Source organism: Chionomys nivalis, chromosome 10 (genome assembly GCF_950005125.1).
Source record: "Chionomys nivalis chromosome 10, mChiNiv1.1, whole genome shotgun sequence".
NCBI classification, from domain to species: domain Eukaryota; kingdom Metazoa; phylum Chordata; class Mammalia; order Rodentia; family Cricetidae; genus Chionomys; species Chionomys nivalis.
The window spans coordinates 22,859,373-22,876,557 of record NC_080095.1 but is presented as its reverse complement, the minus strand read 5'-3'; the positions used below and the strand labels follow the sequence as shown (position 1 = coordinate 22,876,557).

General features: G+C 49.2%; 1 protein-coding gene across 7 annotated transcripts in view; it reads right to left on the bottom strand.

Annotated features, from left to right (window-relative positions):
• Nucleotides 1-17,185, bottom strand: part of Clmn (calmin) — a 104,243-nt gene that overhangs the window by 11,806 nt on the left and 75,252 nt on the right. For 4 of the 7 annotated variants that reach the window (XM_057782204.1, XM_057782205.1, XM_057782210.1 and 1 more), the window contains exons 5-10: nt 16,607-16,699; nt 15,302-15,492; nt 12,738-12,931; nt 11,752-11,834; nt 6,263-7,942; nt 2,322-2,518 (exon numbers count right to left, since the gene is read on the bottom strand). In XM_057782204.1, coding sequence (XP_057638187.1) covers nt 2,322-2,518; nt 6,263-7,942; nt 11,752-11,834; nt 12,738-12,931; nt 15,302-15,492; nt 16,607-16,699 — 2,438 coding nt within the window. The remainder of the gene's footprint in view (nt 1-2,321; nt 2,519-6,262; nt 7,943-11,751; nt 11,835-12,737; nt 12,932-15,301; nt 15,493-16,606; nt 16,700-17,185) is intronic. The other 3 variants (XM_057782211.1, XM_057782206.1, XM_057782207.1) reach the window with 1 other exon arrangement.

Below are 17,185 nucleotides of genomic sequence, written 5' to 3'. Positions count from 1 at the left end.
GAGACTGGGCCTTCATCTATACCCAAATGCAAATCAGGGTTTTTAATAGAAAGCAGACCACATATTTCTTTCTTTTTTTTTTTAAATTTATTTATTATGTATACAATATTCTGTCTGTGTGTATGCCTGAAGGCCAGATGAGGGCGCCAGACCTCTTTACAGATGGTTGTGAGCCACCATGTGGTTGCTGGGAATTGAACTCAGGACCTTTGGAAGAGCAGGCAATGCTCTTAACCACTGAGCCATCTCTCCAGCCCAGACCACATATTTCTAAAAAAAAAAAAAAAAAAAAAAAAAAAAATCTAGGATCTGGGCCAGGACTGGGGTCTTTATATACAAACATCCTGAGGTTTGGGGCTTCACCTGCAGTCCCCTGCAGGCTAAGGGCAGGGCTGGGCCCAAGGCCCGGAGGCTGGACTTTCTCTTGCAATGTGTTGTTCTTTGCTATGTAACTACTTTCTGCCAATACACTCCTAGGGAATACCACCATTTTTTCCTTTCCTACAGAAGGAGACTGACTTTATGCCCAAATCTTTGAGGCCAACGTGGAATACCCCTTGGTCTTCTGAGTAGAGCTGACGCCCACAAAGAAGGGCAGAAGAATCCTGGGTCATCAACTGTGGCTCCTGCTGAGAGCTGTCGATGCTAGTCGGGAACTGACATCCCTGTTCAGTGTTCTTCCTCTGCGGAATGATGGATCACGCCATCTGCTTCAGGATGCCTTGGGTCCTGGCTTGCTGCAGAACTAGGTGTCCGGTCGGTGCCATACACCTGACGACATTGCCATCTCAGTTTCCTTTAAGCAATTCCTCACTACATGGCTTCCAGGAGCCTGGCCCTGGGCCTGAGTATATAATCTCAGAAAGTCCCTGCAAGTCAGCCTCGGTATCTTTCAATCCAGGTAGCATCACATATTCCTCATTGCCACCGTTGCACAGGCATGAAGCAAAATTCAACCTCAGCATCAAAAGGGACCCAGGGGTCCCGATCTCAGCAGTGTCCAGAGTAACCAGATCCTCCATGGTGCAGTGCTGGGTGCTGTAGAACCCCTTCTAGCCCTCATGTGTGGGTAACGCTTCCTAACTCAACAGCGCATTCCTGGTGGGAGGGAACGGTCTCTCAGCTCTGCTTTAGCGCGCTTTCTCCCAGGTATTTTACATTACAGCCCAATGTGAGCCTTGTAGTGAGCCTGAGCACCGCCCTTCACTCTCCCACAAACCAGGGGTTGAGGATCCATCTCCTGACCTCTAGAAGACAGGTGGAAGCACAGCCAGTCATTCATACATTCATCTACCCAAAGAGTTGAGTGCCCGCTGCAAGTCAGGGCCACGTTAAAGTGAACTCCACACCTTGCCTTTGCCTGGGCTAGAGAGTGAGTTCAAAGTCAGCCTAAGCAACTTAGACGCTTCCTCAAAATAAAAAGCCAAAAGAGGGCTGGGGAAGTAGTTCTGTGGTAGCCTAGATCACTCGCATAGCATATATGAGGCTATGAGTTCAATCCCCAGTGCGGCCAAAAATGATAAAGAAATAAATGTTTTATTGAGAAAAAAAGTCCACAAAGATGCTATGATATAAGAGTGTATAAAAATAACTCGTAAGAAACCCAGGACATCTGCTTGGAGGAGGTGTAATGGAGTTGCTCCCAGAGGCTGAACTGGAGCGATCCAGGGAACAGAGTTGAATGCAGAGCGACAGTCCTCCAGTTTGAAGGAGCCTAAAGCAAAGTATGAACCCAATGGAGGGTAGGAGGCCAGGACCAGAGGTGTGGAGTACACACATGAATGATTAGGGGGTCCTGTGGGTTTCTAGGCCAGAGGAAAGCTATGCAGGGAGTCCAACTGAGTTGTGACCAGAAAGGCATGTATAGTAGAGAGGCACCCAGAGAATGGTCCCACGCTGTAACCTCGAGCCAGGTGACAACCTCCCAGAAGTCCAGCAGGTGGAGGCTCTAGGACGCCCTCATGTAAGCTCACCTCAGTGCTACCTGTTACAATGGAGCTGCTGCAGAGCCCTCTGGGCTAACGAGGTCTACCCACACCACAGCATCCTTAACCACAATGTGCCTGAGTGCGCCGGGGCGCAGGAACTGGGAGGTAACGTCTACCTATTCTGTGACCAGTGAGCAGACTCTGTGTAGGGTGGGTGGCCAACCCAACGTCACACCCAGGGACTCAGACACTTCTGTCTGTTCTCCTCAGCCAATATCCATGGCTTGGGCTTTCTTGCACCCCATTGGTACAGTGTCTGTTCAAGAGGCTCACTCACCCTAAGAGAGCAAGCCCCTGCCCCAGTTTCTCAGTGAGGAGATCTCAGTGACGTACCTGGAAGGGACCTTGTGTTCACAGGGGTTTTCTTCAAGGTCGTCTGAGGAGCGGACAGTCCCAGGGGCTATAAATAATGAGCTTTCTACTTGGTCCACATGTTTCCTTTTTTCTTTCTTTTTACTGCTAGTTGAGGCTTCCACTGACTTTTCTTCTAATGGCTTTTCAGGGAGTTCCAGATTTGGGGGTTCTTGGGGCTAGAATACAAAATAACCAAAATACAGGTCAGATTCCCCACTGAAGGAATTACCCGGGCTCTACCCTAAGCCAGTCAGTGTCCCTTCTGATGTGGATGGCCCAGGAGAGAAGCCCAACCCATTCCTGCTCCTTGTGCAGAAATCCAAAGATGAGAATCGATGGAGGAAAGGCAGCAAGTTTTGGAGCCAAGAAGCTCAGTGATATGAAACCCTACCCAACTCAGCTCCTGGACCTTAAGCCACTGATGGTCTCTCCTTGACCCTCACTCTCCCAGCTTTCAGACGGGTACAGTCACCATCACCCTCTTCCTTCTGCAGCACTTCCCTTAGAGTGAACTTGAGCCAGCTGGCCAAGTGCAAATGCAGAGTCTGTGGGAGGACACTGACATTGTGCCTTTGGTGGAAGGACCACAGGGCCACATCTAGTCCTTACTGGGAAGGGGACTATCGGCTGCTGTCACACTGAGCACCTGATAGCCATCAGCCACGCCCCCACTGAAACCTAGAAGTGTGGGAACAGCAGGGAGAACCTGCTCAGCAGGGGCCAGATAAGGGATTTGGAGGCCAGGTCAGCTATCCTGAACAAAGCTCCAGGTAGGAACTGAAAGTGCTCTTAGCCACACGAAACCTTTCCTAGAGGGGAAACGATGAGAGGATCTTGTTTATGCTATTATTATTTTTTTAAACGATCAGAACAAGACAAACTTGCCATTTTCCCAGGCTTTGGCTTGCTCAGACCATCTTTCCTTTTCTGGTAGGAGACAGACTCGGGGCTCTCTACCCCTATGGACTTTGCACATCTCCAGGGTAAAGTAGGGGCTGCGCCTGGGGACCAAAGTGCCAAATGGGGTTGGAAGTAGCAGGCAAGCAAGGCTATGGGTCAGAGCCATGATGGTGTCAATATTGCTCCCTCAGGATACAGGGCTGTGCTCAGAGCTGGGGACGGAAGCCTGATCTGCTCTCCCCTCTTAGCCCCCCCCCCCCGGCCACCAGTAAGATGTGGGGAAGGATGAGATTCTAAATATTCTGAATGACCACATGGTTCCAACCCAGGGCTGCCCCAACCACCCTTAACTACTCATTGAACACTCCACACACGGCAGGCGCTCAATATGATTTCAGCAACTACAGGCAGAAAGACTATAAAAATGAAGGGCCAGGCACTGAGGATGTGGCTGTGTTAGTGGAGAACTTGATGAGCAAGAAAGAAGCCCTGGGTTCTGTTTCCCAATACCACATAAGCCTGGCAGAATGGTACTCAGAGGTGAGAACAGGAGGGTCAGACATTCAAGGTCATTTTTGGCTACAGAGTTAGTTTGAGGCTAGCCTGGGGTGCCTGAGAGCCTGTCACAACCAATAAAACAACAAAGGATGAAGGGCCGGACTTGCAATTTCACAGGCTGCTTGCCCAAGGCCAGGATGCGATTTGCATGCTCACCCACCTACCTGCCCTGCCCTTCATAGCTTTTTGTCCCCAAGCAACCTGGAGAATTAATTATTCCAGTTGTCCTGCACATCTCCAGCCTAGACATCAGATCTCACTGAAGGCCATGTCCAGCCATGCCGGCTTCTGTCAGTTTCCCACAGGAGGCACTGCTGGGCAGAACTGGCAGGCCACGTGTGAAGAAGGGTGTGGATGGAGTGGATCTCAGCATCAGGGGAAGGAGACAGCTGTGTCGGGTACCTCTGGAACCACCCACCGGTCCCCTTCTCCATCTGCCTTACAGCTGTGGAGCACATTGTTCCCTAATTCTCCCCATTGTCCCGGATTGGCAAACTGAACCACAGCAAGCTCTGATGATGGCAGTGTGCCATCTCAATCTTAAGCATCTCTGGGGGCTCCCCACACTCCCTTGCCTGCAGCCACGCCCACCCCCCAGAGTGTAAGGCTTTCTCAGCCCTCCCAGTACCACTCATGAGCCCAGCTATGTTTCCCCATTTATCCTCTTGTTTCATTCCCAAAGCGATATGCACTTGACCCTGCATTTGACAGTCTTGTCAGGCACCACACTGGCCTCTAGAGTCCAAGTAACAGATGACTACTTACTCTTGGGATGGAAAAACAACAACAACAAAAACAACAAAAATCCCAGCCCGGTGATGGAGGCGCACACCTTTAATCCCAGCACTCAGGAGGCAGAGGTAGGTGGATCTCTGTGATTTTGAGGTCACCCTGGTCTACAGAGTGAGTTCCAGAACAGCCAGGGCTATTACACAGATAAACCCTGTCTCAAAAAACCAAAACAAACAAACAAACAAACCCCCAAAACCAAAGCCATGGAAACAGGAAAGAACTGGCGGAGTGTGGTTGGCCCCAGCTAAGGCAGCAAGATCTCTGCGAGGTCAGAACCTGAGAGGAGGCAACCATGGTACAGAGCTCTGAAGGGTGGGTGAATGGCCACTTGCTAAATGCTGGGGGGGGGGGGGAGGACCACGCAGGGCATGGGTGTCTGGGAATCGGGAGAAGCTGGCTTTGCTGGAAGGAAGGCAGAGGGGTGGACAGTCAGGTGGGAGAGGAAAGCGTGTCAAAGGTCATGCTCAGGAAGTGGGGGTGGGGAGAAATGAGATGACACTTGGGGTCTAGGGGCTAACTGGGAGAGATAAGTGAAACACAAAGGAAAAGATGAAGACAGAGACGGAGCTGATCTGGAATAAGCTGGTTCCATTCCTAGGCTGATTCTGGCACTCAGGGAATGTCCCCCACTGTGTAGCTTTCCCACACTCTCCAGCGTCTCTGGGTCTGAGGAATCTCCTCCGAGGAACCCTTTGCAGGGCTACCTCCACATCAGGTGTCATTCTGTGTCCACCGCTCTAGGCAGTGCGGCACACCTCTCTTCCCTCTCTTTGCCATGACACTGGTCATGATGCTTCCTTCAAAGGGCTGAGCCAGTGGTTCTCAACCTTCCTAATGCTGGGAGCCTTAACACACACAGTTCCTCATGTTGTGGTGACCGCCAACCTTAAAATTACTTTGTTGCTACTTCATACCTGTAATTTTGCTACTGTTGTGAATTGTAATGTCAATATCTGATCTGCCGGATATCTGATCTGCAACCTAAGTGAAAGGGTCATTTGATCCCCCAAAGGGGTTGCGACCCACAGGTTGAGAACCACGGCTGAGCTGACAGACAGGTGAACTGCTGGAGCTTAGCTCAGGTCCTCTTCTTTCCATCCATCTCTGAGTCCCAGCAGGGATTAGACACCCCCTCCCCCACCCACCCAGAGTTCCCTGGGCTGCAAGGTATTTCTTTGTATGAAGACCGTCCCTGCTCCCCGGGATGTCAGGCTAGGGCTCCGTGCACCTGTCCCCTCTTGTCCCCTCCTTGACAGAGTAGAGACACAAGAGGCTGACAAGTGTGTGCTCAGCTGCTTGAGATTAGAATCAGTGCCCCCCTGCCTGTCTACGCTATCCACAGCAAGTCACCAGAACACAGCCAAGGCATCTAAGAAGCATACCAATGTGAGTTTGCCCTGTCCCCTGGGGGCCTTAGGAGATGACCTGATAGTTCACCGTTAATGGCTGTTTTTAAATTTCACCTGCCGCTCTGCTGGGCCCTCACACACAATCTCATTTGTCCTCTTAGAAGCCCTTTGAGTAGGGTGTGGATTGGAATAAGATCAGTGGGGTGACTGGTTGCAAAATTTTAGCAGTAGCTCCCGTTTGGATGTCAAGGCAGCACCTGCTGGAGTCTCTTGAAAGAAAACATAAATTCTATGCTTATGGGTTCATAAGGGAAGACTTACAGAGGGAGAAGCTCTTAGTTCCCAAACCTCAAGTACCTGCTGGCTCTCCACGGGGCCATTCTCTTTGGTTTCCCTCTGTTGGTCCTCATAAGAGGGTGGAGAACCAGGTCTTGAGGTTGATGTGGGCCCCTCAGAAGTCCCATCAACATGGGACACCTGGTCACCGGTGCTGGGGTGGCCGTTGTCAACAGGCGAGGAGAAGCTGCAGCTGCTTTGGGAGCTGTGGGCCTCCTCCTCCTCCCTGGAGTCCTGAAGATAGCCCTCTTCTGGCTCCCCTAGATCTTCGCCTTTCAAATCCTCCCCACCTTCCGCATAAGCCTCCAGTACTGCAGCCAGGGGCACCTCGTAGTGCGGGTAATAGAACAGGTCGTGGGGGATGACGGAGATCTTCGAGAGTGGTGGAGAAGGCTTGAAATCCAGCCCTTCTTCACTGTGACTCCTGAGGGTTTCCAGGCTGACGCTGGTACTTGGAGGGTTGGATGGCACTTCTCCGCCAACCGCAGAGAGGCCTTCCGCTTCGCCTTCCTCCTCGCTGCGATGCCGAATGGACTTTCTCTTGGCCTTTTCATATACTTCGGGTTTCTTTTCTGCAGGCATTTCTTCTGGGGGCAAAGGATGGTCTTGATCTTCTTGTTCTGGGCCCTTGGGAGGAGGCTCGTGCTTGTCAGCCTCCGATTGGGATTCAGGTGACTCTGTCTCTGTGTGGGGAGACTTTGATTTCCTTTTCCCCGGTTTCTCAGTGTTATTCTCTAGCTCCTCTTCCTCCCCAGGGGTCTTCTCAGGGGGTGAGGGATCCTCACCAAAAGCCTGGCTGGTGGAGGCAAAATCTGCGAGGTCCCTGTTAAACTTGGAAGCTTTCAGTGGGATGCCTTCAAAATAGTCATCTTTATCCATAGGCTCGACAGTCAGCAGCTGAACCTTGAGTTCAGTGGAGTTGGCCAGGATTGTATGATCTGCAGGGGATGGAAGAGAAGGGCCTTTCTCACCTTGGCTAGCTTGAGTCTCTACACTGCCATTACAGAATGAGGGGTCCTGAGGAGGCTGATCATGATGGGGCACGCCATCCACACCAACAATGTCTTCAGGGCCCCTGTCTGAGGCAGTTTCAGGCACTGGCCTGGCTTCCTGGTCTATCTTCTTTTCCTTGGCAACCTCAGCCAATGAGCCATGACCATCCTGCTTCAACAGATCCTTTGCCGCCTTTGGGCTCCCCTCAAAGCGGAAGTCTGAGCTGTAGAAAGGGTCTTTGCTACATGAGGCATCCTTGTGCAAGTCAGCCTCAAAGTGGACGGATTTCTTGATCGGCAAAGAGTTGGACCTCCGGCCGTCCTTTCTGGTTGATAAGATGGAAGATTCTGGAACTGGCTCGGTGCTGGATCCGGTCTTCTCTGGGCTCCCCTGGAGGACTTGGTCAATAATCTGGTGCATAAACTCAGTCGCGCTGTCCGACAACTTGTGGCTGGGCACGGCACCCAGACAGAAACCCTTTGTGCTCTCAGGCTGGTCACAAACGAAGACTTTGGCAGGAGGAGGGTGGCTGGTTTCATGGTTGACAGTGTAAGCTCGCTCTCCATTCTCGCTGAGGAGGAGGACCCGGCTCTCCTGTTCAGAAGGGCTTTCTTTGATTCGGACAAAGGTGGACTCAATGGGAGCTTCTTTGTCTGGATTCACAAACTCTTCCTGCCAAGAAACCCAAGATAACATGAAATCACAGGTTCCACCTTCAAAGTACAACCCCCCAAAACAACAACAAATCCACATTAACCAGAGTTTTCCCGCTGAGATGCAAAAATCTCAGGTCAATAAAAACATGAAATACATTTTTCTTTGAAATGACAGGTGCAAAGAGACTATCAATGCACTCAATGGGGTGTTGGGTGTACTTCAGTGAGCAGCACCTCAGCCGCTTTACCCTGCCAGAGAAGGAGCTAGTCTGCCTGAGGTAAGGAGAGACCAGCCACCTTTCTACTGACCATGTGGGTCACTAGGAAAGCCTGAAGCTAAAAGTGGTCCAACAGCAATTCTCACCAGAGTCTCGTGATTGATTACCCCCAGGGGGCATCTTCAGTGGGAGAGCCCAGGCAGGACTGGGAAGCAAGGCAGACATCTGTGGGGACTGCAGGGCTGGCTGGGCTTCTGGCTAGTGTAGTGATAGAGTGGACTGACCTCAGAACGCGAACCCAGAAGGCAGAAATGAACTAGCACCAACATGCGTCTAGGTTCCTGAAACGGTCAGACCGAGCAACTCCCATCTTGGGTTCAGGAGGAGGCTATATCCCCTGCTTGGTTGTATTCCCCAAGGGTGCATGTGTTAGAAGTTTGGTATCTAGTGTGGCTATAGGAGGCCCAGAGGGACCTTTAATGGATGAGGCCTAGTGCAAGGTGATTGGGCCACAGGGAGTTAGTTCTAACCTCAGAAGGAACTGACATCCTTCTCATAGGACCCCAGTTCATTGCAGAGGAAGCTGCTTTCAGAGTGAAGAGCCAAGTGGCTCTCTGGCTTCCTGTCTTGGCTATGTGACCTCTCTGTCTCACACACACTTTGACTGTAATGCCCATGAGGTCCTTTCTAAGGTGCTGGTACTAATTCAGACTCTCAGAGAGTCAAATATCTCTCTCTCCACGTTTATTTAATTTTATTTTATGTGTATAATGTTTGCCTGTATGTGTGTGTGAACCGTGTGTGTGCCAGGTGCCTACAGAGGCAGAAGATGCTCACAGATCCCACCCTGGAACTGGTTACAGATGGTTGAGAGTTGCCATGTGGATGCTGGGAACTAAACTCAGGTCCTTTGTAAGAGCAGCAAGTGTATTTATCGGCTGAGCTATCTCTCCAGCCCCAAATCTCTCTTCATTATTTGTTATCTAGCATCTGGCATCTTGTTGTAGCAATAGAAAACAGATCAACATAGAAAAAGAAAGCCTCAGTAGCTACTCTTATTTTGCATACTGTCTCTGCCAAGAAAGAAAACCAAATTCAGGAAATAAGCAGGAGAATGAAGCCTACAAACAAGGGAGGCAACAATCATCAAAAGTAGACCCACCTATGGCTCAGGGTTGGAATTACAACAAAGAAGGCTCTAGAATAACCAGCTTATGCTGCAAAAACTACAAAAGACATTCTTTAGGAAATGATCACAGATAGAAGTCCTGACCTAAAGAGGGGCAGAAAGCACTCTCAGAGGGTAAAGGTGCTTGCCATGTAAGTCTGATGACCTCAGGCCCATCCGCTCCCACAAGCTGCCCCCTGACCTCCATGAGCTCACCCTGCATGCACACACCCCTGACCTTCCCCTACAATGTATACAACAACCAAAACAACAGTAATAATAAAATATATTTTACAGTTTCCTTTAAAAGCCTATTCCTACTGACTACTTAAAGCAGAAGAAGAAGGAGAAGGAGAAGAAGGAAGAAGGAAGAAAAAGCCCAAACACAAGTATTAAAGACTAAGAAAGGAAAATCAATAACACAAAAGAATGTATCACACACACCACAGGCTAAAACAGGCTGCTCTGCGTGAACCAAGACCCTTGCTCCTGCCATCATGTCTTTCTCAGTCTCTCTAGTCCCAGGCCTGAAGAAACCACACTTAGATTTGCTGAATCTTGACCATGACCTTGAATCATACTGTCAACTTTTAATTCAGTGCTTCACAACCTTGGGTCATAACCCCTTTGGCAAACCTATACCTCCAAAAATATTTAAATTACGATTCATGACAGTAGCAAAATTACAGTTATGAAGTTGTAATGGAAATAATGCTATGGTTGGGGTCACCACAGCATGAGGAACCGTGTTAAAGGGTCACAGCCTTAGGAAGGTTGAGAACCACTGTTTTAATTGTTTTTCAATTCTGCCTCTGGGTTAGGAAGGAGCTCAGGCCTAGTGAAAACCCTGCTACCGAAAGTGGAATTCTATAGCAATTACTGCCACCACCTCTTGTTGAATGTTCATTCTGAGCCACGAGCAAAATCAGGTTTGTCACACAGGTGGTTACTTTTTGTACAAGCCTAAAATGTGGGTGATGCTTTCCACGTTCGAAGGCATCTGATACAGATGTCAGAGAGGCCAAGGAACAAGCCTAGGGTCACAGAGCTTCAGGTCACAGCCCAGAAACTCCTCTTCAAAATATCACGGTGCCGGAAGAGGTGGGGACCACACATAAGGGTCAGGCAGGCCACTGGGAGTCTCTGCTGTATAGCATAAGGCTCCAGTCTCAGTGATATTTTTACCAGAGCCAAGAACATGAACTTGGGAAACACAGAGCTCCGGAGTCTGCCTCAGTCCTGATTTAGATGACTGTGTGACCCTGGAGAGACCTTGAGGGCTCGCTGGATAGTGGTGTTCTCATATGTAAGAAGAGGATAAAGGTGGTGAACCATACAGGAATGATAACTGCAGACACAGCCTCCAGCTACAAGAGGGTCCCTGTCCCCTAACATTCTTTATTTCTTTACACATGTATTTTTTTTCTACCAAGCACTTAAATCTGCTGGGAACAGTGGCGCATCTACCGATGTGTTAACTGCCTTCTTTGCTAGAACAAAGTTGCATCACCCTAAGCACCTCATTTGTCCAATTGACTTTGTCCTAATTTTTTAACTTGCCTTTTTTTTTTTAATTAAGTTTTGCATAACTGAAAAAAAAAGTTTTGCATAACTGGAGACCAAACCCAGAGCTCTGTGAGCACTAGTCAATGTCGTAGCACTGCGCTACAGCCAGGTCTGGTCCAATTATTTTCTGAGTTCCCTGAGCTGGAGCTAGGTATGCAGTAAGTGGAAGATGGTTCCCACCACAGGCTGTGGTTGTTGTTCTTACTGTTACTACTATCTCAGGGTTAGATGTACACATGTGTGTGTTCAGTGAAACCATGACAACTTCATCCCTGCCCCAAACCTATCTTCAAGTATGATCTGGGATTCTAAACAGTAAAAAAGGTGGCCAGGGAACAGTGGTACATAATTGTATTCCCAGAGTGAGGAAACTGAGGCAGGAGGATTGCCACATGCTCAAGGCCAGCTGGGGCTATAACATGAGGTCCTGCCTCAAAAATGATACCCCCTCAAAAAGATCCCCCGTAACACACACACACACACACACACACAAATAAACTCCACAAGCACGCATTTGAATGGCCATTCTCTATTATAATTTTGAGCCTTGGTAAACATTGGTGAACTACTGGGCTGTTCCCCTGGGCATATAAGAGTGAAGTCTGGATGACAGTGAACTTCTGTCACCTGAATCAAGTTTGGAATGGGAAGAAGTATGTGTGAGATGTGACTGGTGACTGACTGGCTTTCTGTCCCATCGGAGAGCTTGATGTATGTCACAGATGGTTTAGAAACTCAAATAAGACAAGGAACTTGAGGTCACTTTGTTGCCACCAACCACATAGAAGGACACAGCCCAAACCCCTGCTGTGTCCCCTGGGGACCCAGTGAAAACACACAGTTTTGAATTAAAAGTAAGGGAAAGAAACGTACAGGCTCCAACTCTGGAAAGCGTTCTAGAAACTGGGCCACATACGTCACAATGGACTGTTCATCCGGCATGTCAACCATGATGTCTGTTGAGAGAGACATGGCATTAGCAAAGACACACGCTTTCTCCATAGGACCACAGGGCACTGGTGAGGAAGGCACACACGTGAAGAAATTTAGGCTCAGAAAAGGGGACAATGCCTTTGGCTAAGGTCCCACAGCTGGCTGAAGGACAAAGGAACTGGGGTGGAGAACCTGGGATCCCACACTCAGGACTTTGCTCTTTCCTCGATTCCCTTCGCTGCGAGTAGTCAGCTCATTGCTGGGCCCGTGAATAAGCACATCTGGTGACCATGCTAACCTGCTGCAGGGAGTCCCAAATTAAACACCCAATGTGGAGTGCAGGGTGTACTCCCCTAACTGTCATTTTGCAGGAGGAAACTGGTCCTTGAGGTATAGGCAAAGGCATGTTGGGTAAGTAAGATGTTTAAGGTCATGTATTCAAAACTGATCCTTCCTGCTTCCCTTCTCTTCCTCCCTTTATTCTTTCTCTTTCCTTCCTTTTTTCTCCCTTCTTTCTTCCATCTACAGAATTGGAGATGTAAGCCATGGCCTCACGCTTAACACTTAGCTATGCCTTTAACCCCCCCGAAAGGGATCACTTCTGAAGTAACCTCAGTGACTCAAATATGGAGGTCCTACAGGTACTATGCAGCCAATATAAATATATAACCAGGAGATTATAGAAATATACTAGCTAAATATTGATATTACATATGATGAGTGAAAAAAGAGATAAAATTATATGTATCCTAAATGATATCAATTATGTAATGATATTATAATTAGATACACAGAAAAAAGACTATAACATAAAAAAATATTTTTTCTTCATTAGGCTTTTATTTTTATTTTCTGAGTTTTCTACCTGGAAGAGCAGATGGTACATTTGTAATAATAATAACTAAAGGACAGAGAGGTCACTGTACCTTCCGGCTCCAGGAGCCTAGGGATGTGCAAGGTATCGTGTGCAATGCTGAAGGCCTTCTCCAGATTCTCCCGGGTGGAATCTTCCAGAGCCTGCTTCATGTCCACCAGGCTGGGATCAATGGCTTTGATGACAGCCAGGAAAGCCAGCCCACTCCTCCAGCTGCCCGCAAAGTCCTGGACCGCCACACCATACCTGACGGAAAGTAGCAGGGATAGCAACCACTCAGGTCAGGAAAGGTGCCTGCCGAGGAGGTCTGCATGCAGCAGCCTCGCTGGCTGGCCTGAGGGGGCTAGGTGTTGTTCTGTGTCACCCTGAAAAGATACCCCGGCCCTGATCATCATGGGGGCCACCCGGAGAATCTTCCAATGGAGCAGGAGGTACACATTATCCCAAAAGGCAACCAGACCCTTGGTTCCCAAGTCTCTAAATACATGAAGGAGAGATTTCAACTCTGTACACATCACACGACAATGGAAAGCAGGCACAGGGGGGTATGCTATATTACAGACAGAGCCAGGAAGATCCAAGTTCCTATCTCAGCTGTCCCTCTATGCTTCTGCCTCATGACCTTGACTGGGCACAGACCCTTTCTGAGCCTCTAACACTTTAGTAATAAAACAGAGTGAACACAGGATGACCTTGTGGGGTGCTGTGATCGGGAAGGGTGAAGTTCCCACAAGAATGGCCTCATCTAAAGCAGAACTTGGTGTGTGGAGCAGGAATACAAAAGACACACGATGAGTGTCAGCCAGCAGCATTATGAAGACACACAAAATCACAACCTTCTTTCCCTCGTGTGTGTGTGTGTGTGTGTGTGTGTGTGTGTTTGCATGTGGGGGAGGGGCACGTATATGAAAGCTGGAGACCGACATCAAGGAGTCTTTCTTAATTGTTCTCCATTGTATTCACCGAGGCAAGGTCTCTTGCTTGAACCCGGAGCATACTGACGTGATTAGCCTGGCTAGCCAATCTGCCCTGGGGATCACTCATAGTCCTCTGAGCTCTGGTATTACAGACGGGCTGCCGAGCCTGTAGACGCTGTAAATATGAACTTTCTTCCTCATGTTCGCCCAGCAAGTGTTTTAATCACCTAGCCATCTCCCCGGCCCGAAAACCATAACTTTCAAAGTGAGGGACGAAAAGAATGATGCCAGGTGTGGGTCCTCTTTCATGTCTTATTATGCTCATGGAATTAGCAAAAATGTAACACCTTCCAAATGCTTCCAGTGTAGAAGCTTCAGACCCCTAACAGGTCGCAAACTCCCTAGGCAGAGCTCATGCCAGCCTTGGCCCAGTGACCTGATCAGAGTACATTCTCACAGCCAGTCACCCAGACAATCTTCAGTAGGACTGTCAACCAAGCCAAAGTCACCAGCTGCCACATGCACTTGCCCAAGTGCAGGGAAGCACGGGTACCCACAGTGGGGCCACAGAACACTCCCATTTCCCCAGCTGCCAACTCTCTTTCACACTGGCACTGGTCCCAGTAATGAACTCTTTGGCTTGATTTATTTTTAAACATTTCCTGTCTTTTCATAGTAACCTATTCTAATCGTTCACACTCAACTCCCTCCTTCAATTCCCCAAAGGTCTAGCCTCTTCCCAGCCCCTGGGAGGTGTGCAGAAATGTATGAAGTGGCTGTCAGGAGAGGTACAGCTGCTCTCCCTAGTTCTGTCACAACTGTCTTAGAAGGCCACTCAACAGGGGAAGCTTGAACAAGTAAGTGAGGTACCAGCAGCTACCACCTAGGTTGTACACAGATGAGCTGAGATGTCCCCGAGTGGGTGTGGCTTCCTCTACACTAACTTGGCACCTCTGATTAAGGCCCAAGATCTGCCAGTAAAAGGCCTGACAGAAGACTGCTATAACCGGGCTTAGAAAATAGTAAGACTGCTAATTGCACAAACCTGGGGACCTGAGTTTGAATCCCCACTGAACACACAAAAACCCAGCTACAGCTGCCTGTGTATGTAAGCCTGTCCCTGGGGAGCAGAGACCAGAGGATGCCAGGAGTTTGTTGGCCAGCCTAGTGGAAATGGCAAGCTTCTGATTTAGTGTAAGACTGTCCTTTTTTTTCGAGACAGGGTTTCTCTGTGGCTTTGGAGCTTGTCCTGGAACTAGCTCTTGTAGACCAGGCTGGCCTCGAACTCACAGAGATCCGCCTGCCTCTGCCTCCCAAGTGCTGGGATTAAAGGCGTGCGCCACCGCTGCCCAGCAAGACTCTGTCTTAAAAGAATAATATGGAGAGCAGTAGAGGAAAACACCTGATGCCTGCTTGGGCCTCTAAGTGCTCGTGTGTTCGTGCCCCACATGCTCACATGCACACACCACACACAAACTAGAAAAGCACATCACATTCCTGTTCTGATGGCTTATGTGAATCACAGGGTCCATGGATACCTAGCACCTTAGCAGATGGAGTTTGATGTACCTTACCCACCCAGGTCCATGTGTACCACTCCCTGGGCCTAGAAACAGCCTTATGGGGTGTGGTGTACCCATGGTGGACACCAGTGGGCCTGAGGCAGGAGATAGATGGGGAAGGGGAGGTTGCAGCTTACTTTCTTGTTTTCCGCTGCACCCATGCCAGCAGGGTCTTGATGGCCTTCCTCTGGTCTTTCACTGATACCGCCATACTCCTCTCTGTGGTGGGGGTGGGTGGGTAGGAGGAGTCGGAGTCTGTGCCCCCCGAGCCAGGTGACAAACTGGAAGATGGGGAACTCCTGCTGAGGTTGCCCGTGAGCTCCTTTATCTAGAGAGAAAAGGGCAAATCAGACCCAGTGATTCATAAGGGACCCCCGGCCAGTAGGTTGCTCTGACTTGCATCCACGAGACCCTGGTTGGAAAATCCAGGTTGTGTAGACCTGGTTCTCAGTATATGAGAAGTTTCTCCTGAGATTCCAGTGGCTATCATCAGCCTAGGCACACGTGTCTGTCTTTTGACCAGACTCTATCTATTCCCCTATAACCTGGCACTCCCAGAATGCATCGTGCTTCTTCAGGCTTCACTGTCCCTGTTCACTCTGGGTCTGTTGCTGGCTGTCCCTTTCTCCAGCATTGACATGTGGGGAAAACAGAAGCTCAGGCCTGCCCCACAGATTCAGACGGCGTCTCAGCACCACGTACCTGCAATGCGTATGCACAGTATATCTGAGAAGCATTGCTCAGTGCACACTCCTATCCACACTGCAAAACACTATCTGGTCACCTCCTCATGTTTTCCTCATTCTGGTCACCCACTTATGTTAGTTGTCCCTGCTCAGAGCTCTTACAAAGCCCTGCTCACACCTCAATTGTGACCCACACCTTCTAGTAATATAGAATCCATGTATCTTTGTGACTCCCCCAAGAAGACAGAGTCCTGTCTTTCTAGCATCTGCAATACTGAAGAAACTCAACAGATGTTTACTGAACGAGCAAAGGAAGCTCTGGGATCGATTTAAGGCATTTAGCACATTTCCTGATGTTCCCGGCATCTCTCAGGAAGTCAGGTTAGAGTGACCGAGTCCTGTGCAAATCTCTCACATGGAGCATGTCTTGTGACAACTGCTGCATTTGCAGACGTGGGAACCGAGGCTCAAGTTCAAGGCTTAGACAGAAAGGGATCCATAGCTTCAAACAGTGCTTATGCATGTACCTCTCTGGACAAGAGCAGTCCCAACGCCCCTGGAAACCCTCCCCTTGTGGACCGCATTTGTATCTAAACCATGAACCTCAGTCTCCACTTCTTGGTTCTCACTCAGAAAATGGCCAAGTCTGACTCCATGGAAACTAAGCCTTATGGTGTCCCTCTATGTGTGTGTGCTTTTCTGCGGTTAGAGCAACGTTCAACACGACAACCACATGCCAGAGAGCAGCGGGTTTACCTGGAAGAAGAGAATGATGTTCCATATCAACCCGAGAACCAGCGAGGGGTTGCCATCCGCTATTTCTGCTGCATCGATGCTAACTAGCTTGACCTGGAAAGAAGCAGTCGATGAATGCAAAACCCCAAGGGTCTCATCTACCACCTCCACCACCATCCAAGGCCTGACGCTGCTGACTGCACAGTGTTATTTGTCATTGCCAAAGACAACCTCTTGGGGGACACCCGGTAGGTAAAAATGTATTTGATAAGAACATATAGTGCTTACCGTGGGTGGATGCCACCCTAAAGCTTTACAAGCACTTATGAGTATGGACTCAGTTTACCCCAACCACAAGCCTATCATGTAGATACTTCCCTTACCGTTGTGTGTCAGGAGGGCATGCACTGACATGCCCAGACAAATACATTCTGCCTAGAGCCATAGAGTGTGCAAAGTTCCACCATTCTCTTCCAAAAAGGGAGGGCAATAGCCCAGGAAGCCTGTATGTCATACAAATGCCACCAAACCTCCTGATTGAGCACACCCTTGACCAACTCAGAGCACCAACATCAGCCGTCAGAGAGACAGAAATAGTGA